This window comes from Elephantulus edwardii, unplaced genomic scaffold, assembly GCF_000299155.1.
Source record: "Elephantulus edwardii isolate Elephantulus edwardi_28Jun2011 unplaced genomic scaffold, EleEdw1.0 scaffold00168, whole genome shotgun sequence".
NCBI lineage: Eukaryota > Metazoa > Chordata > Mammalia > Macroscelidea > Macroscelididae > Elephantulus > Elephantulus edwardii.
Window position 1 is genome coordinate 4,481,122 of NW_006399918.1, and position 21,029 is coordinate 4,502,150.

At 42.8% G+C, this 21,029-nt stretch overlaps 1 protein-coding gene across 1 annotated transcript; it reads left to right on the top strand.

The window, feature by feature from the left end:
* The first annotated feature begins 19,010 nt into the window (after positions 1 to 19,010).
* On the top strand, positions 19,011 to 20,370 carry DUSP23 (dual specificity phosphatase 23). Its single transcript, XM_006895449.1, has 2 exons — positions 19,011 to 19,277; positions 20,185 to 20,370. The coding sequence occupies exons 1-2, from the start codon at positions 19,011 to 19,013 to the stop codon at positions 20,368 to 20,370; spliced, it is 453 nt and encodes a 150-aa protein (XP_006895511.1).
* Positions 20,371 to 21,029: the final 659 nt, after the last annotated feature.

Genomic DNA, 21,029 nt, shown 5'->3' on the forward strand with positions numbered 1-21,029 from the left:
ATCCTCGTTAGTCATTGTCCAACTCTCTGATGCATAACAAGTGATTGCAAAGACCATGGCCTGTATCAGATGCACCTTAGTCTCCAGAAAGACATCATTGCTCTTCAGCACTTTGGAGAGGTCCCTAACAGCAGACTTTCCCATGGCAATACACCTTTTAAATTCCTGGCTACTGGAAGTTATTGCACTACTATATAATATAGGTTACTCTCTACCCAGTGTCCAGTAGCCATTTCCTCTCAGCAATTCCAGATTCCGCTAACACTCTACTTTTTTTCTCTGTAGCCTTTGCTAATCTCTTAGATTCAAAGTCAATGCCAAATAGTTTAAATCTGTCTTGGAGAGGGTGAAACCAAGTCTCTCTTTGGAGACTAGGATTTAGACCGCTCCATCTCACATACTTTGGGCATGTGGCCAGGAGAGATCATTCCTTAGAGAAGGACATCATGCTCAGAAGGGTGGAGGACCAGTGCGGGAGAGGAAGACTCTGGATGAGATGGACTGATGAAGTAACTGAGGTGATGAGGGTTGGTGTGTAAAAATTAGTGAGACTGGCTCAGGGCAGGGCAGGGTTCAGAGCTGCTGTACACAGGGTTGCTATGAGCCACTGGAGACTCTATGACACATACAACAACAACATGCCACTTTCAGGTGTCAATTTTTATATCTGTTTTCCATGTCTGTGCAACAAACTGCCCCACAACTTAATGGTTGAAGGATATATTATTTCTCAAGATTGTGTGAATCAACTGGTTCGTTCTTCTGTGGATCATTCATGGAATTACTCATGGATCTGCATTCAGCTGGAGGTCACTCAGGGACTGGATTCAGCTGGCCTCTTCTCCTACACAGTGATAGTGGTGTCGTACTGGAGACCTCTCCTTCTACACATTTCATAGCATAGTGGTCTCAGAATTCCAGGAGAACAAACTGCAACATACAAACCAAATTTCCGCTTGCATCCCATTGGCTTAAGTAAGTGACATTAACTATGGCCAATATCAATATGGTAGGAGAATATATAAGGGCATGAATATTGGAGACCTAATTGATTGGGGTAACAGTACACCACAGCAACAACAATTACACAGCACTCAAACGTTTCAAGCTCTCCTCTGTATCTCTATTCAGCTGTGTAGTTGAACATGTGTTTACCTAGGCATATTCAGTATATATTGGTTTAAGTGAATTGAAGAGGCCCAATGCTTTAGAAACACAAGGGGCAACTAAGCACGCACAGTCCAAAAGACTATAAAGCAAGCTAATCATTAAGAATTCCTTTTTCTCCCTCTATTGCTCTGCTTTTGTGAATCTTTTGTGTATTCTCTGTCTGAAGGTCCTTAGGGCATTATGAGTTTCAAATAAATGACTCAGACTCATCAACGTCGTCTCTGTTATGGTCATAAGAAATTCTCAAAATAAATTTTACATGAATTTGAACATTTCCTCCTCTCAACTGTTTGATCATGGGAATAAGCATACAATGTATATTCCTCAATATTTGCACAAGCAAAAAATAAGAATTTAAAAGAATTACTGACTTTTCAAGTCCAGGATTTTAATTTTCCTAAGATTAGACATTGAACTTTGGTTGTCTTTTCTACCTGAGAATATGCATATATTTAGCTTTTCACTAGAATAAAAAGAATTTGCAATGTTTGTGTTGGTTTGGTATGGTGTTTTATTGAGCGGGGTTTTTTTTGTTGTTGTTGTTTTTTATACCACAAAGGTTTCCTCCCATCAGTCATTTTCTCCAAAAGAGACTGGAGCTTTTCATCAATGGTAGTAAGGAGAGAAGAACACACTTTGAAGCTGACTGTTGATTAATGATGTCTTGCCTTCAAAGATTGATAGGTCATAAAACTTTGTGCTAAAAGATACATTCTTCCCTTGCTACCAATAGTGATTCTTAGAATCCAAGTATGTTTGCACTGTTTTTCCCCTTGAAGCAGAATATCCCATCAAAGTGTAACAAGGGAATTTCCTGAAAACTCAATTTGTGTGTGGTGGTTTTCCAAGCTGTCGTTTTGTTTGTTTGCTGTTTAGACCCCTAACTTCTAAGATGCTTGTTGCATGCTCAACCCTCTGTCTGAGTTTCCAGTGTTCTCCAACATAAAAGAACATTCCTCTGCACCAATCTGGGGGACAAATGTGCACCAAGTGGGATATGGAGAAGCTCTTCAGCCCTTATTTAGGGACAAGACTCATGTACTTTCTATATAACTGAGAGCAGAGAGGAATGGATGCTCCTATTATATTTTACATGAACCTCCTATGGTGATGGAGAGGTTGATTGACACAGTGACTGCAACAAAGGGCTTGAGTGTGTGAGAGATTGTGAGGTTGGCACAGGACAGGACTGGGTTCAGACCTGTTGTTCATAGGTTCTCTCTGTGAGTCATACTTGACTCAATGGCACTTAACAACAACAACTATTAGTTGAGCCTGATGAGGACACAGATCATTTGAGAGTCGAGGAGAGTCCCTGTCAGGGCAGTGATAATAATAAAACCAGTTACTAGTGACTCAACCAGCTCTAACTTAGGACAATTTCATGAGTGTCAGAGTAGAACTGTGCTCCAGAGGATTCTTCATGGTTGAATTTTTTTCAAAATATATCACCAGACCTTTCTTTTATGGTGGCTCTTGATGGAATCAAACCTCTAACTTCTACTTAGTAGTTCAATATGTCAACCATCTGTACCATCCAAGGACTCTGGAAACAACAATAGCCACTTTTCATGTGGATTAACTGATTCCATTTTCTACAAAGCAGGTGTTATGACTTTAATATTCTATAAAGCAGGTGTTATGACTAGCTTCACTTTTGAGAGACAGGAATCCAGAAATCAAAAAATATGAAGCAATTTCTTACATTATATAGTGTTGGAAATGGCAGAGCCAGGTTTTAAACTCAGGTAGTTTGGTTACAGTGTCCACCCTCTTAACCCTCAGCTCTGCTGTGTTCAATGATACTAGTCTCACACAGAATTTATAATTCCTGCCTGTATCTATAACCTTGGAGCTCTATCTTCCTTAACAAGTCAGTGGTGCTCAAATACTTTAATGCTATCTGACCTTTGAACTCACTGACCATCTGCACAAGTTTTCGAAAGAATGCCAATTGCAGAAGCCTCTGGCCAGATACCTAAGATCAGTGGCATCTCAGTTGCAGTCTTGTCCTCACCTGTCTAGGAGTTTGTATTTTCCTTAAACTTGGATGGGATTCTACCACAATCTCTGCAAATGTCTCATGGCTCCCAAATCCCACTGAGCAGGGACTCTTATGTGTCCTAATCTAACAGAGTCAACCAAAACATGTTTACTTAGGGCTTCTTCTCTCCCAGGCCCCACAGTAAGCATGCAAGACAGAAGAGCATATAGGGAGCCTTCAGCCTCAGCATTCCTGACTCCCAATTTGAGCAACATGATTAATTTGAGGAAATATCCACCTCAAAGTTATTGGAAGGGGATGTTTTAGCAACGATTCCGATTAAATCACCTTTATGGTCCCTTCCAAATCCACCCCCATCCTCTTGATTTCTCTCTAAGGCAAGCATTTATTAGTTTGATTTCAACACGCACACTCGTACCTGTAATTACTATATAATGTCTGTTTACTTTTTTTAAACGAAAATGAATTTAAATTAATCTTGTTTTGCGAATTTCAAGGCACCCCCTGAGATAAATGAAGACACTCCAGGGTGTCATCAAACCAGGGCTGGGAATCTTTGCTCTAAAAAAGTACAGAAGCAAGCTCATTAAGCCTTCAAGGAGCCAGAGGGGAGGAATGTATATAGACATACAACTAGAGAACATACATTAGAAAGAGAGGATTCTACATGATTATTATTCGCTTATACCCCTCCACCCAGAAGGTAGTAGCCAAAACGTGGTTATCTACGGGAGGACTTTCTATTGTAAAATCAGCATCACTGGCCCTTACTTCCAATGTTTCCACACCACAAGGGAGAAACTGAGAATGACATTTTAAAGTTCCCTTCCCCACAGAATTTGGATGTCAATGAGAAGCATTTGCACAAGATTTGGAAGACGGACGACAGAAGAGGCCATTGCTCTTCTGCAGATAGGCAAATTCATAGGCAGAGGAGAGTTTCAAAACAAGGACCAGAAAAAACTTTTTGAGACTTGTATTCATGCAACAAAGTGAGAAAACTGCTAGGAATGTGTTAGAGATTCTGGAACCTCCAGGGACTTACAGTGGAGTGGCTTACAGGCAAGATCTTTAAGAATACTTACTTAAATACTGCAGATTGAGGTCAGATGAGCAGCTTTTCAGACCTTCATTACCACAATCCTGCACCAGGAATGTTGTTGTTGTTGTTGTTGTTGAGTGCCATAGAGTCAAGTCTCACTCATAGCAATCCTAGGTACTACAAAACACCGCTTGGTCCTGCACCATGTCCAAAACTATTGCTAAACTGAATACATTGCTTCAGCTACTGTCGTAATACATCTTGCTGGTGTCGTCCCCCTTTTCAATTATCCTTCAACTTTACATCGTTGCCAATGTCAGATGGATCTTGGCTGAAAGCAGAGAGTACTAGAGGAATGTCTGTCCGTGTTTCATTGACTGTGCAAAGGCTTTTGACTCTGAGTATCACAATAAATTGTGGTTGACTCTGAGAAGAATGGGAATCCCAGAACACTTGATTGTGCTCCTGCAAAAACTGTGCTTGGACCAAGAGGCAGTCATCAGAACAGAGCAAGGTTTGGAATCAGGAAAAGGAGTATATCAGGAATGTATCCTGTCTCCATATCTTTTCAATCTGAATGCAGAGCTGATCATTCAAGAGGCTGGACTTTATGAGGAGTGTGACATCAAGATTGGAGGAAGACTCATCAACAACCTGCATTATGCAGATGACACAACCTTGCTTGCTGAAACTGAGAAGTACCTGAAGTATTTGCTGCAGAGGGTCAAGGACTGCAGCCTTCAATATGAATTGAAGCACAACATCAAGAAAACAAAGATTCTTACTAATGGGCCAATTGGCAACACCATGATATGGAGAAGACATGGCGATTGTTAATAATTTTAACTTGCTAAGTTCCATAATCAACATTTTTTTTGACACCAACAGTCAAGAAATCAAAAGACAAATTACATTAGGAAAACCTACTGCTGGGGACTCCTCCAGAGTGCTGAAGGATACCGATGTCTATCTAGAGACTAAGGTGCACCTGATCCAAGCCATAGTCTTCACAATTACTTGCTATCTGCATAAGAGAGCTGGACAATGACCAAAGATGACAGAAGAAGAATTGATGTCTTTGAGTTGTAGTGCTGGAGAAGAGTACTGAACATTACAGGGACTGCCAAGAGAGCAAACAGTTATGTTTTAGAGAGGGTGAAACCAAGCTGCTACTTGGAGGTAAGGATTTTGAGGCTCCATCTTACATATTTTGGGCATGTTGCCAGGATGCCAGGAGGGACTAGTCCTTGGAGAAGCATATCATGCTTAGAACGGTGAAGGGACAGGACAGGAGAGAAAGACCATGGATGAGGTGGATTGACACAGCAACTGAGGGAGGGTAGGTGTGTCAGAGACAGTGAGATCTGCTCAGGATACAACAAGGTTCAGAAACATTGTGCATAGGGTTGCTATGAGTCCTAGGCTATTCCACGGCTCATAGTAACAACTAACTTTACCAGGCATGAGGTCTTTCATCAGGGACTAGTCTCTTCTGCTAATATATTCAAAGTACATGAGACAAAGTCTCACTCTCCTTACTCTAAAAGTCAATCTATCTGTACTTCCTCCATGACAGATTTGTCCCTTCCTCTGGCAGTCCATGGTGTATTTACTATTCTTCATCAAAATCATAATCCAATGGCATCCATTCTTCTTCAGTCTTCCTTATTCATTGTCCAGCATCCTAGGCAATCAAATACACACCATGACTTAGGTCAAGGGCACCTTAGTCCTCAAAGTGGCATCTTTGCGTTTTAATATTTTAAAGGGCTCTTTAGTGGCAGATTTGACTGATACATCTTTTTGATTTCTTGACTGTTGCTTCCATGGGTCTTGATTGTAGATCCAAGTAAAATGAACTCCTTGACAATTTAAAACTTTTCTCAATTTATCATGATGTTGCTTATTGGTTCAAGTGTGGGAACTTCTCTTTTCTTGATGCTGAGATGCAATCCATATAGAAGACTAGGCTTTAAACTTCATCAGCAAGTGCTTCACGTCCTCTTCCCTTTCATAACATCTGTGTACCTCTGATTGGTTAGGAGTCTTGCTCCAATCCTGACGATTCTTCTCCATGTAGTCCAGCTTCTCAGGTTATTTTCTCAGCTTCTATATTGAATAAAGTGCCGTGACCGGATAATCTTGATGCATACATTTCCCATGTTTAAACCACGCTGTATCTGTCCTCTTGTTCTATTCATACAGCTAGCTGCCTCCTCATCTCTGTACAGGTTCCATGTGGACACAATTATGTGTTCTTGAATCCTCATTCTTTACAATATCCTTCAGGATTTCTTATGATCCACACAATTTAATCCTCTATATAGTCAATAAAATGCAGGTCAGCATCTTTCTAGTATTCTCTGCGTACAGCCACAATCTATCTATCTACCATCAGCAATGACATTCTCCACGTATGTCCTCTTCTGAGTCTGGTTTGAATTCCTAGCAGTTTCCCGTCAGTGTACTACTGCAATTGTTTTACACATCATCTTCGGCAAAAATTTACTTTCATATTAATGATATTGTTTGCTGTTTTCTGCCTTCTGTTGGGTCATCTTTCTTGAGAACCGGCACAAATGTGGATCTCTTCAAGTTGTTGGCCACGTAGCTCTCTTTCAAATTTCTTGGCATAGATGAATGAGCGTTACCAACATTGTATTCCATTGTTGAAACATTTCCTTTGATATGCCAAATAATTTCTGGAATTTATTACCCACCAGTGTCTTGAATTCAATCCTTTCTTCAATTCTATCAATTCTTGATTACAAGCAACCTCCTGAAATGGTCAAATGATAATCAATTCTTTTTGGTACAGTGACAATTGTATTCTTTTCATATTCTTCTGGTGTTTTCTGTGGTTCTTCAGTATTTTGCATATAGAATTCTTTGATATTGCAACTTAAGGCTTTACATGTTGTTGTTGTTTTTTCTTTCCTTCTATTTGAGAAATGCCATGTGTGGGGTTTTTCCCACCCCTGAGGTTTACTAACTCCAGATCTTTGCACTTTCAACTCTAGTACTTTACTTTGTCTTTCCAATAGATACCCAATTCCTTGTATGGTCCCCTTCATAAATGAAGAACATAAAATGATTTCTCATTTTCTCACTGAACACTAGTTGACTGTGACGCATGGCAACCCTATGAACAATGGATCTCTGAACCCTGCCTAACCTGTGCCATCCTCATCATCTCTGACACATTGAGTGCGTGAGGCCCGCCGTTACAGACACCCTGTCAATCCATTTTATTGAGGATCTTCACTCCTTTGCCGATCCTCCACATTTCCAAGCATAATGTCATTTTCCAAGAACTGGCCCCTCCTAACAAGATTCCCAGTGTTGTGAAATGAAGTTTGACCATCCTAGCTGCACCTTTCCCAGAATCTACTTGTTTGTCCTTTTGGCCATCCATAGATAGTCAACACTCGTCTCCAACACCATGACTCAAATCTCTCCTTTGGCATTAATTCTTCTTTTGTCATCCTTATTCATTGCCCAGCTTTCAGATGTATGTTGTGTACCATCAAGTCAGAACTGACCCACAGCTGATCCTCCAGCAGGTTTTCAGAGGCAGTTAATCACATAGGAGGAAATAGATGGTGGATTCAAACTGCATACCTTAAGGATTGCAGCATAGCTTCTTGCCACTAGGCCTCCTGAGCTCCCTAGCAAGTAATACTTTTGTCTGTATATTTTAAGTGCTTTTGTAATACCAGTTCCCGGTGCATCTGCTCTAACTCATGGCAATCTCATGTGTTTCAGAGTAAACTGTCTCTGTAGAGTTTTCATGGCTCTACCTTTCTGAAGCACATCGCCAGGTCTGTCTTCCAAGATACCTCTGGGTGGGCTTGAAGAACCAACTTTCCAGTGAGTATTCAAACACTTAACCATGTGCGCTACCCAAGGGTTCCACAATTACAGGAAACCTCTATTATGTGCATATTGAAGCTTTAAGATATTTGAATTGCATAATACTATATATATATATATATATTTGAATAGAGTTACTACAGAAGCTCAAGGAGAGGGGAAATCATGAGGAGGACAAAGCTAAGAAAGTCTTTCATACAAAGTGGTTTGTTTCCAAATTGGATGTTAAGCAAAGATCCAATTTTAGTATCTTATAACATTGTTACAAGGTAAAAACAGGACAAGTATGTTCAAAGGCAGAGTGAGCAAGCCTGGTCTGTGTGAGGATCTACACTGAGTCAGTATGGTGGGAATATACTTCACTGCAGATGAAAAGAGAAGTAAAAGGCTCCGTGTTGGAGAGCTTGTTGTGCCAGTCAAATAAAATTAGAGGTTTTTCCTGCAGGAAACAAAGTTAGTGAAGAAGTTAAACTCTGGAGTCCGTGAAAGTTACTGTACAGTACAAGAGACTAGTCCAGAAATTGAGAGGGGATGGGTTATAAGGAGGTCCTGGAAGGATGGGGTTTGAGGGGAAGAAAGTTTGCCGTGTGTAGGAAAGGGAGAAGGAGAAGGCACTGAGTCTTTAGCTCCTTCCCTTTCCCTCTAAATTACATGGAGTCTGGAAGCACCTAAACTGCCGCAGCCAGAGAACCATCAGGACATCTTCTCAGGACCTCCAAGCGTCATTTCCTCTTGGTAGACATAGAATATGATGACTCGAGCAGTTTCTGCCATGCCTGGAATGTGGTTTAAAGGTGCGCAAAGATTGGAGAGATGTTTTAAGAATTCCTTCTGAAAGGAAACCTGGGAACCAAGCCCTTCCTTGGAACAAAACAGGAAAAGCACAAAGGATATTGAAGTATATTTTTCTTGGATTATCTTTTTGACTTGAAGATAAAAGTCAATAGATTTTCCCGCCCTGGACCCCAAACAGGGATTGTTGAGTGTTTCTAATTAACTTCAAGATTTTTGAGTGTTTCTAATTAGCTTTGGGATTGTTGAGTGTTTCTAATTAGCTCTGGGCCCTCACCCAGCAGTTAGGCCCCTTTGACACCCCCCCTCTCACTCTCTCTGCTGTCTGACTTCTCTGACTCCAAATCTACCCAAGCAAAGCTGCAGAGAGGAGCCTTCCCAGTTACACCCCACAAAACAAGGCCATGATTGGATGCTATTGATGACTGTCAAGCAGAATCAAGCTTTAGGACAAAGTGGTCTACAACAGGACTGCTCAGACTTGGGCGTCCATACCAAAGGCCTGGAGAACCTGCGGTCTGAGTAGGACCTGTGTTTCCCACAGGCTCTGAGGTAGCACAGATGCTGCTTAACTGTGGCGCTCGCACTGTGAGAAGCCCAAGTCTAAAAGTGGTCAGGAACTGGCCACGAGGTTGGGAAGGTGCCTGGAAAGAATCAAATGTTGACTGTCCCTCAGCTCCACTGAATCAACACATTTGTTGTATCTACATTGAAAAATGAAGTGAACAAGGAATCTTTGCGGCCTCCAGGTTTTTAAGAGACTGAAGACTTAAAGCAAAGGCGGAAATGGACAAGAAGTAATACAGCAATTTAGAAGCCTCAAAGGTCTATTATTACAATCAGCATTTGAAAGATAAGACAATCACACAAATGAGGGCCTCTCTATTAGTTCTCACTTGTTGTGTAACAAATTACCACAAATGCAGTGGCTTAAAAAAGCATCCATTTACGATTTCCTAGTTCTATAGGTCAGTAGCCTTGTTGTGGGTTACCTGGGTGCTCCGCTTGGGGTCACGCCAGGCTGAAATCAAGGTGCCAGCTGGGCTACATTCTCCTCTAAAGCTCATTCAGATTGTGGACATAACTCACTTCCTTGTGGTTATAGGGCTGATGTCAACACTTTCTTAGTAGCTCGGGATTCTCTCACCTCCCAGAGACTATTTATAGTTCCTTCCTAGGTGGTCCCTCTATACAATTTATAACAATACTCTCTGCTTTCTGCAGGCCAGCAGGAGCACACTTCTGTCTCCAACCTCTAGACCCCCTTTTAAAAGCCTAACTGATTAGGTCAGATCCACTAGGGACTGGCTCCTTTTTGATTACCTCAACTAATTAGGGACTTTAATTACATCTGCAAAAATCCCTTTTGCCTTATAACATAACCTAATCATGGAAGTGAAATCCTCTCATCAAAGAAAGGGGAGGGTACAAAGGCATAGATCACTTGAGATCATCTTAGACTATGCTTGCCACAAAATCCTGTAATTGCACCTTTTGTATTAAAGATATTCAAACACAGAGTGGAATTTTTGAACTGATTCCCATCAGGCACTCTGGTAGCACCAGTAGCCTTCCCCTTTTGAGCCCTTTTCAATGCACGTAGACACTTCACTATGCATTTACTCTAGATTATTTAACCTTCCTTACCAGTTGCCCTGTATTATTTGCTCTGACTCAGGACAACATTGTGCATAATAGAAAGAAATGTGGCCCAGCCTTGTGCTAACCTCCAAATCTCTGCTGTGCCCATGGCTGTAGCCACTATGTCTGCCCATCTCTTTGAGGGTCTTCTTTTTCATTTTTCAATTGCCCCATGAAGGAAGTGCAAGCAGCGTGCTCCTTAGAGGCAGCGATGAGGAAACTGTCTCACTTATTTTGGGCATGCTTTCAAGAGGAGTCGGTCCCCAGAGAGACAGCATGCTGAGAAAGGCAGAGGGTCAGCTAAAGAAATGAAGACCCTCAACAAGAGGGATTGATGATGTGGTGACCACCACAGGGGGCAGAGATTGTGTGGCTAGCACAACATCAAGCAAAGTTCAGACTTGTAGTTGTTCACAGTAACTCAGGTTACTAGGAGTCATAGTTAGCTTGACAGCACCTAACAAGAAGAATGTAGGTGTATTAGTCATATTTTGTAGGTTAAGAAATTGAGTCTTTAAAACTTTAAATAATTTGACCTGAGTAATCCAGAGCTTAGTGACCCAAGTCTCTCTGTTCTTAACCACTAGACCAGACATTTGATAAAATGGGTTGAGTTCTAGTCTGGACAAGCTAAAAGACCTTTAGTTTCCCTACCTTGAAATAGGTACATAAAACCAGTAGCTTTTTGAAGTTCCTCCCAATTTTTATATGTATGCTCAGAAAACTGCAATATATTTTTTAGTAATTTCTTCCTTTTGTAGCCAAAACAATTCCTAAACAAAGCAGAAGTCATTGTAGTATAAAGGATAAAACTGAAGCAACCAAAAGAGTCTTCATGCAAATCAAAAATTAAGTTGTCCCTGTTTTCTAATTCTGCTTTTACTGGTGACAGTCACCTGTGTTTGTGTTTGTTAAATACCTTTTAAAAACGACGCATCCCACCTTCAGCTCCTATAATCATAACATCTGACATAAAGAAGCACCACACACACCCCCCAATGTCACAATATAAAGTCCCCATGTGTTCCTGGGAATGCCTGGCAGGGAACATAGAGTGCTATATGTCCCAAGTGTGATATAATTGTCAAAAATATAAGAAACCAACTAGAAAATTGTAACATTTCGGCCATGCCCTGTTCTGGAATAATATACAAATCACAAATGTTTCAGCAAGATAAAAAAGAGAAGTAAGGGAAAGCTATCAGTGCCACCTTGTGGAAAGACCTATATTAAAATGTCCAAGGTGATCTGGCCACACCCCAGACCATTTCAGAGTCTCTGTACCCAAAGCTGACATGTACTCAATAGATATCAGTCTAGCTGTACTGTGTGTTTGCAACAATGGTTCTGATTGGTACAGGATCCAACCTGATTAGTTGCTTCCTTTGTCCCGGTCAGCCATTAAATAACCTGTACATCATCTCTAAGTTTACAAATAAATTCCTAATATTATACATATGTGAAACCCATTTCCGAACTACTGTGGTTATTTCCTCTAAACAGTATGATGCTCCAGATGTAAAAAAAAAAAAAAAAATTACTCTAATCATAATATCCCATTCGCAGTAAACACCAATACAGTGACTCTTAACTACAATTACTTGTAGCATAACAGTTTCTTTTTAAATTAATCTTGTTTTGTTTTGACCTCTTGAGTTAACTGACAAACATTGTCTTTCATTTCTAAATATTCTCATCCATATTAGTTACTTGTTACTGCATAACAAATGACCCCAAAATCCAAAGGTTAAAAACAATAAATACTTACTGTTTCACAATTTCTGTAACTAAAGATATACTAACAGATCTCTTAGTGAGAATTAGGAACAGAATTAGTAAGGAATTCTGTTTCTAAGGATCTGCTTAGCTGGATCAAGGACTCTCGTGAGATTATAGTCAAAATGGTAAATGAGGTTATAGTCATCTAAAAGCTTAAAGGACTGGAGACTCCATTTCCAAGAAAGCTATTTCATTTACAATTACCATTGGTCTCAGTCCTCAACTCTTCACAACACAGACCTCTCTATGAAACTGCATGTGTATCCTCACAATATGGCTGCTGACTTCTCCCAAGAGGCAGCAAGGCAGACACCAGAATTTTTGTTATAATCTCACCTAAGAAGCCACATACCACTGTTTTCACATATTCTATTAGCTACAAAAACCAGCCCTATTTGTGTGGGAGATAACTGCAAAGCTTGAGATAGCTGATTGGTGGCCATTTTTCAAGGTGGGTACCACACCATCCCTTTATCTTCAATAAAATTCTTATCCCATGTGTCCTAAAGATGTGCTCCAGGTGTGAAATGGGTTTAAACATAGGAAGATCAGACCATTTAGCAACCCAAGAATTCTGCCTACCATCCAAAAACCGCAGCAGCTCGAAACTATCCTTTCTCTCTGTGAGATACAGAGACCTTGGAAATAAGTGCAGTCAGAATGCTCCTTGAAGACAAGGATGACAAAGCTTTGGCTCACATATTGGGGCGTGTTGCTAGAAAAGACTATTCCTTACAGAAGGACTTCAGGCTTGAAAAGGTAGAAGGTCAGTTGAGGAAGACCTTCAACAAGATAGATTGGCACAGTAACTGCAGCAAAGGGCTCAAATGTGTCAGAGACGAGACTGGCACAGGATAGGACAGAGTTCCAGTCTGTTATTCATAAGGTTGCTATACGTCATACTTGACTCAATGACACCTAACAACAACAACAACAATCGAGGAAGGAACTCTCTAACTCTGGCTTCACTTCTAACTGCTACTGACACCGAGTCCATCAGGGAACTGGAGCCTCAATATGAAAGAAATAGGCCAAAACATTCTAATTAGCTGGAGAAAGAAGGCCTGGGATGACCTAAAACTGTTCTGTCAAGCTCTTCATTGAAAGAAACTTTAAGTCTTCCACAAAGAATAGAGCACAAAATGGGAAGGAAGATCCCAGTCTTTGAAAGACTTTCCTGGTGCCTCCAACCCCCAGCTTATCTCTCCCCTGCTGACTTCTTTTTTGCGCTTGTTATTTTTATTGCACGATTAGCTTTTTAATATATATTATCTGATTGTCTTTGATGAGCACTTTAGTACTTTATTATATGTTATGAGAACAATTACAGCTGAGTCCAAAATCTACCAAGTATGTTGTAAATTCCTTGAAGTCAAGGAAATCACTCAGGCTTAGTGCTCAGCACACCATCAGTGTCAACAGATTGCTCTGCAGAAATATGTCTTTCCCCCAACACACACACACACACGCACGCACGTGTGCTTCACGTCTGTCGTGTACATGCACACCTCAGGCACAGTGCACTACCAAGAGAAAGGCTTCCTTCCTCATTTTTACCAGCAACTAGACTAGACTTAACCAAGATCATAATGATAAAAGTCATTCTTTCCCTTAATGTACAGGTATGTAAAGAGCATACATCAGAGAGGTGATCCCATAACTCTCAAAACAGTCCTCAAATCCATGCCATTAAAAAGAAACATCGACACACACTGTCACAGTTCTAGTGACTCAACAGACATTCCATAAAAGTACAGCAGCCCTTGTCCGCACATTATTCCACTTCTTTTTTAAAATTCTTTTGTTCCTTTAACATTTCTTACCATCGTGTATTTGACCGCGTTATAGTAACCATGTGCCACTGGGCTGACTCTGACTCGCAGCAACCCCATATGACAGAGTAGAATGACCTCACAGGGTTTCCTAGGCTGTAATCTTTACGGGAGGAAACAGATTGCCAGGTCTTTTCTCCCCCAGAGTTGCTGGGTGGATTCAAATTGCCAATCTCCCAGTTAGCAGCTGAGTGCCTACCTACTGCCCCACCAGGGCTCTTGACTCCATATTGACTGGAATGCATGGAATTCAGAGAGAGAAAGCCATGGCCTCTGTTCCTAGGCAAACAAGTAAGCCCAAGGAAATACAATAACTGCCATTCTGCAAATGCATATTTATACAAGGTGAGATGGGAGGAACAAATAACCCTTTACAGAGAAAAAGGGGAAAGATAGCCTGTGTGTCATATTATTAGTATGCTGGGTGTTAGTTTAGAAAACCATCAGAGGAAAGGTTTTCCTTATACTTTGAGCCTCCCTGGGTTCAAGTCAAGAAATTTGAATTTCGCCCTGGACACTGGGACACAGTCGAGCTTCAGGCTCTGGGCTCTATCTAAGGCAGCTGTTGGAAGGGAGAGACAAGAGAAGGGGGGTGGGGGGAAAGAGCCAAGTGACCTTCTCAGAAGGAAGCTAGCTGGGGAGCCTCCAAGGGATTACAGATGTGCTTCTATCCCAGAAGAAATCCATACACTAGAGAACACACCATCACCATTGTAGAGAAGAAGCAAGGCAGGTGAGAGAACTTGCCTCCCTCTGTAGGAGATAGATGTTCAGTTGGGTGTCAAAGAAGCAAGGAGGCCAGGGGCAGCAGACGGTGGGGAGGAACAAAGAGATTCATGGGTTTTCCTTAAGAAGGGAACAAAGAAAAGTAAGTGGGGAAAGAAAAGGAATGAATGGAATGAGTGCTAGAAATCACACAGTCATGGGCAGTGTGCACAGAAACCCTGGGGAACAATGTGAGAAAGGGTTTGTTTCCCATCCCAGCCTGGAAGCCACAACTGGGAAGGAGGGAAAGAAAGGAAATGCTTGCCGTCAGGGGAGACTGATTAGGGACAAGTGGGAAATGGAGTGGAAACAGGAAGGGCTTAATTGGGCTGTGACTGTGTGAAAGGGGAAGAAGAGGGTAAATCCAGTGGCTCCAGTAGCCTGAGGAGAGGAAACAGAGCCAGTGATTTAGAGCCTCGGGGTTGGGTTATGGGAAGTGCAGGTTCCAGAAGGTCATCTTCTCAGTCAGCGGTATAAACGTTCACATGCGTGTGCTGCGGAACGGAGAGGGCGAATAGCAAAGGGAGAGAAATCCATCAATGTGGCAAGGTGGCCTGGTCTCAGAGCTGGACAGATCTTGGTTTCGCACCTCCGATACTGTGTATCCATGGCCACATTAACTCGTTATCTATGTGTTCCATGTAAAACAGAATGAACGCCCATCCGGTGCCATTCCGGTAAGCATTGTGATACATTGGGTTTTCAATGGCTAAAACTCAGGGGCAGATGACCAGGCCTTTCTTTTTGTTCCTTCTGAGTCTGTTGAAATATGTCAGATCAACACCAAAGCCTCCACTGACAAGATGGTCATAGCTCCATATGACACACATTGGCTGGGAATTGGGGTCCTGTAAGGAGTCAGAGATGGTACAGCTTCCTCTTTCATACTTTTGACTTGAGTGAGTGAGGTAAGGCTATCTCTTGGAGAGGGACATCATACTTGGAAAGATGAGGGGTCAGCGAAGCGAAGAAGAGGAAGACCCTCCAACGAGATGGATTGACAAGGCGATTTCAGCAATGGGCTTGAGTGTCTCAGAGATGTTGAGGATGTCACAGGATGGGGCAGGGTTCAGGTTGGTGGTTCATAGGGTTGCTATGAGTAGTACTCAACATTGGCGACACTTAACAACAACAAGGGGTCAGATCACCTACAAGATAGGTAGATACTGCACTGAATCTAGATCCCCTCTTCAAAAGAATAAACTGGCAAATTATAAATTATCTGTTGGAAGATGATCTAGAAAGATCATAAACATGAAATATGAAGAAAAATTATGGAGGAAAAATGTTTAACCCAGGTTTCGAAATTCAGGAACATAAATACGGCAACACTCTTGGTACCAACAGCCAGGAAATCAAAAGATGAATTACACTGGGAAAATTTGCTGTCAGGGCCAGAGTACTGAAGAGCAATGATGTCAGTCTAGAGATTAGCCTGATCAAGGCCATGATCTTCACAATTACTTGTTATGCATCAGAGACCTGAACAATGACTAGGGAGGATAGAAGGAAAATTGATGACTTTGAGCTGTGGTGCTGGAAAAGAGTATTGAATGTACCATGGACTTCTAGGAGAACAAACAGGTTAGTCCTGGAGAGGGTGAAACCAGGTTGTTCCTTAGAGGCAAAGACTCTGAAGCTCCATCTGACATACTGGGGGCATGTAGCAAGGAGGGACCAGACCTTGCAGAGGGACATCATGCTTGAAAGGGTGAAGGGACAACGCCAGAGAGGAAGACCCTCGATAAAGAGGGATTGACTCAGTGGCTGGGGTAATGGGGGTTGGTGTGTCAGAGTCAGTGAGGTTGGCTCAATATAGAGCAGCATTCAAAACTGTTGTGCATAGGGTCACTATGAGTCACAAATTACTTGATGGCACATAACAACAGCATGTTAAGAAAAAGGAAGATCTGAGTAGCTTTAGGAATCAAACTGGGTTGTAGTTGTAAAGCCTCATATCAATGAATGTTTTCAATTTTTTTTTCCTAAACTTGCTTTTCCGATACATAAAATTGAGGTGCACCTTGCTATGCACTTGACACCTGGACAGTGAATAGAGATGACAGAAGAAGAATTGATGCCTTTGAAGTATGGTATTGAAGAATAGTACTGAGTACTCCATGGACTGCCGAAAGCACAGATATGTCTTTGAAAAGGTGCAGCCAGAGTGTTCCTCGGAGGCAAGGATGGTGAAGCTTCATCTCATATACTTTGGGCCTTTTGCTAGAAGAGGTTATTCCTTGGAGAGGGGCATCATGCTTGGGAAGGTGGAGGGATGGCAAAGAAGAGGAAGACTCTCAACCAGGTGTATTGACACATGAACAGCAGCAATAGGCTTGAGTCTGTCAGGATTGTGAGATTGGCATGGATTGCTCATAGGGTTGCTAAAAGTCATACTCCCAACTTGATGCCATCTTACAACAACAACTTCATCAGATCTTTAAGGCCATAAAATGAGTTAACACAGATAAAATGCTTAAAAAAGAATGTCTTGTATATAGTTAAGAGCTCAATGTTGTTGTTGTTGTGTTGTTATGTGCTGTCAAGTCACTTGCGACTGACTCAAAGCAGCCCTATGTACAAGAGCCCTAAACCCTGCTCTATCCTGTGCCAATCTCATTGTTTCCAGCATACCTACTCCCACTGAATCGATCCATCTCATCAAGAGTCTTCTTCTTGTGCACTGTCCCTCCACTCTACCAAACATGATGTCCCTCCTTGTCACATGCCCAAAGTATGTCAGACAAAGCTTCAGAATCCTTGACTCCAAGGAGCAGCCTGGCTTCACCCTCTCCAGGACAAACCTGTTTGTCCTCCTAGTATATTCAACTCTCTTCTCCAGCACCACAACTCAAAGGCATCAATTCTCTTTCTATCATCCCTAGTCACTGTCCAACTCTCTGATGCATAGAATACAATTGGGAAGATGATGGCCTATATCAGGCGCACCTTAGTCTTCAGCATGACGTCATTGCTCTTCAGTAATCTGGAGAGGTCCCTCACAGCTGACTTTCCCACTGCAATTCGTTTCTTGATTTCCTGGCTCCTGGCACCAAGAGTGTTGACTATGAAGCCAAGCAAACTAGAACTGTTAACTATCGCAATTTCTTCACCATCCATACTGATGCTGCCAATCGGCCCAGTTTGCTCTTGATGTTGAGCTTCAATCCATAAGGAAGGCTACCATCTTTGACCTTCTGCAACAAGCGCTTCAGGTCCTCCTCAATTTCAGCAAGCAGGGTTGTGTCATCTGCATAACGCAGGTTTTTGATGAATCTTCCACCAATAATGATTTGTTGTTGTTGTTATTATTATTATTATTATTATTATTATTAATTATTATTACAATTTCGGGGAGCTAGATGGCAATCCCAGCTGCTGGTAAATGGCTGCCTGTGAAGTAATGATTCCTCTTTAGTGAAAGAGTTCAAAAAGTCACTGCGCAATCAAGGCGGTTTCTCCCCTCAAGCGGAAGTAGATTTATCATCTCTTAAGTCCTTGGACATCTACTGTGAAGAAAGAAAAAGGCTGCCAAGCCCTCAGGGACGCAGGGTCAAAGGGTCAGTGGTGCAGTAACTCAAACCTACCGCCAGGGAGCAGCAGAGTCCAATGAGGTATTACCTCAGCCACAGAAAACTATTTTAATTTGTCCTGAGTTTTCCTTCCTAGCTGCTTAAACAGTACCATCAATCTCTGTAAAGATTTACAGCTTGGAAAATCCTATGGTGCAGTACTCTGTCCTACAGGATTGCTAGGAAGCTTAAAGACTGGAGCAGTGTCAATCTCATAGCACTGCTGCTGTAGTCCCGCCTATTACTGACGATCTAGCCAATCAACTAGTGTTTTACGGAGCCTGGGCCGGATCTCCGCGCCATTCTAGGATATTCAAAGCCTTGGTTCGGCGTTCTAGCCCCGCCTCCCGGAGAGCTCAGCCAATCCCCCGAGGGGAGCTTGACGTGACCCAGAGTGGTGTCAAGGTACCACGTGGCCCAGGAGAGTCAAGGGTCAGGTAGGTAGCTGGTTATCGATCGGCGACCGCAGAGGTGGGGAGTGGGCGGGGCAGAACAGGGCCGGCCAAGAAGACCCCGCTGTACCCTTCTCTCCCCCAGCGATGGGCGTGGAGCCCCCCAATTTCAAGTGGGTGCTGCCGGACCGGCTGGCGGGGCTGGCGCTGCCGCGGCTCCCCGCCCACTACCAGTACCTATGGGACCAGGGTGTGCGGCACTTGGTGTCCCTGACGGAGCGCGGACCCCCTCACAGCGACACCTGCCCTGGCCTCACTGTGCACCGACTGCGTATCCCAGACTTCTGCCCTCCTGCCCCTGACCAGATCGACCGTTTTGTGAAGATCGTGGACGAGGCCAACGCCCGGGGCGAGGTCAGCAGGGCTGAGTCGACGACGTGGGGAGGGAAGGCTCGGGAGGGGGAAGAGGAAGGGAGGTCCCCAGGAGGGGACGAGGGTCTCAGACGGAGTGTGGGTGCTGAGGTCAGGTAACTGGGCTCCATAGAGACTAGGGGAGAGGGTAGGGGTAGCGGACACCAGAACCTTCACAAGGGCAGAGGCCACTTCCATACCACAACTTGATAGGGCAGAGTAGTAGGAGGAGTCAGAGACGAGAAGTGTGAATTAGGTTATAAAAAAGGTGAGTAGCTGTGGAACTGAAAACTTGGTAAATTAGGAAGGAGCAAAAGATGGGCAGATAGAAAAACAAAAGTTGAAGTCAAAGGGAGGTTATTTAGCGCACTGCGGAGGAGCACTTTGCAATCAAATACAATGGAGCCAGATGTCATTTTTCTTTTTCTAGCCTCATACATTATAAAAATTAAATAGCAGGTAAAATTAATCTTGATAATACCCCAATAGTACAAATATCATTTTAAATAATCATAATAGAATAAATCCTTGATGAAAAGTATTTATCCCTTTTTTGTTCTGTATCTTGACAATCAGGCGTGCCTTTTACATCACATCTTAATTTGGGCTGGTCATATTTCAAGTCCTCAGTAGGCATATATGACTAATAGCTTCTCTATTGACCAAGATAGGTAGAAGATTATGGGGAGACAGATCAGGAGCCCAACTCTTGAACCGGCCACACCTGAAATGACTAGTAGCTTCCAAACTACTCGGGTACTGGGGAAACCTTCTCTAACTCTGCTGTCACTTTTTGCCCCTTGAGGGTTAATCCAGAATAATCAGCTGTGGAGAAGAGGCAGACCCAAGTGAGGGCAGGAGGATGTTGTAGAGGGACTTGGCCTCACCCCATCAGGCTCCATCTCCACAGGCAGTGGCGGTGCACTGTGCCCTGGGCTTTGGCCGTACCGGTACGATGCTGGCCTGTTACCTGGTGAAGGAGCGCGGCCTGGCTGCAGGAGATGCCATCGCCGAAATCCGACGCATTCGACCCGGTTCCATCGAGACCCATGAGCAGGAGAAAGCCGTCTTCCAGTTCTACCAGCGAACTAAATGAGCAGCCTCAGCACCCTTCTGCCTGACCTGTGTCACAGATGGAGCCAGAGAAACAGAAACAGACTTAAGTATTCCACCCTGGAGCTCCCAGTGGGCTCCAAAGACTGAAGTAGCAATCTCCTGCTGTGAGGTCCTGGTTGAAGGAATGGCTAAGGCCTCAGTAAAGTGATGGGATGATCCCTCTGCTTACTTAAATAAACAGATTGCTATCTGCATAGCACTTGATGGTTTACAGAGCACTCTTGGACATCAACTGATTTGTTCTTCACCATAGCCTATAAGACAGATAAGCTGTCCATTCTTGTCCCTCTAAGGAGGTGAAAGCTCAGAAAAATCAAATAATGAGCCCCTCATGGTCATAGAAAGTGGATGGATGGGCCAAGATTACAACACTTGTCTTCAAACTCTTTAAAATGCTGAAACTATATACTGATTTATCTGTTCACTGGTATTTGATTGTAGTTTTGGGGAAGCTATGAAAGAACGTAAATCCCCAGCAGCACAAGCATCTTGGGCTCTCTAAGACCAAGAGTACGCCTGTTGGCATAATATCTTAATCTAGACTCACAGTCTTCTGTATCTTATTCCTGGATTCCGTGCTCGCACAAAGCCTTTATCTCCATTTCTCAAAGAGGCTAGACCTCTCTCAGTAGCCTCGGG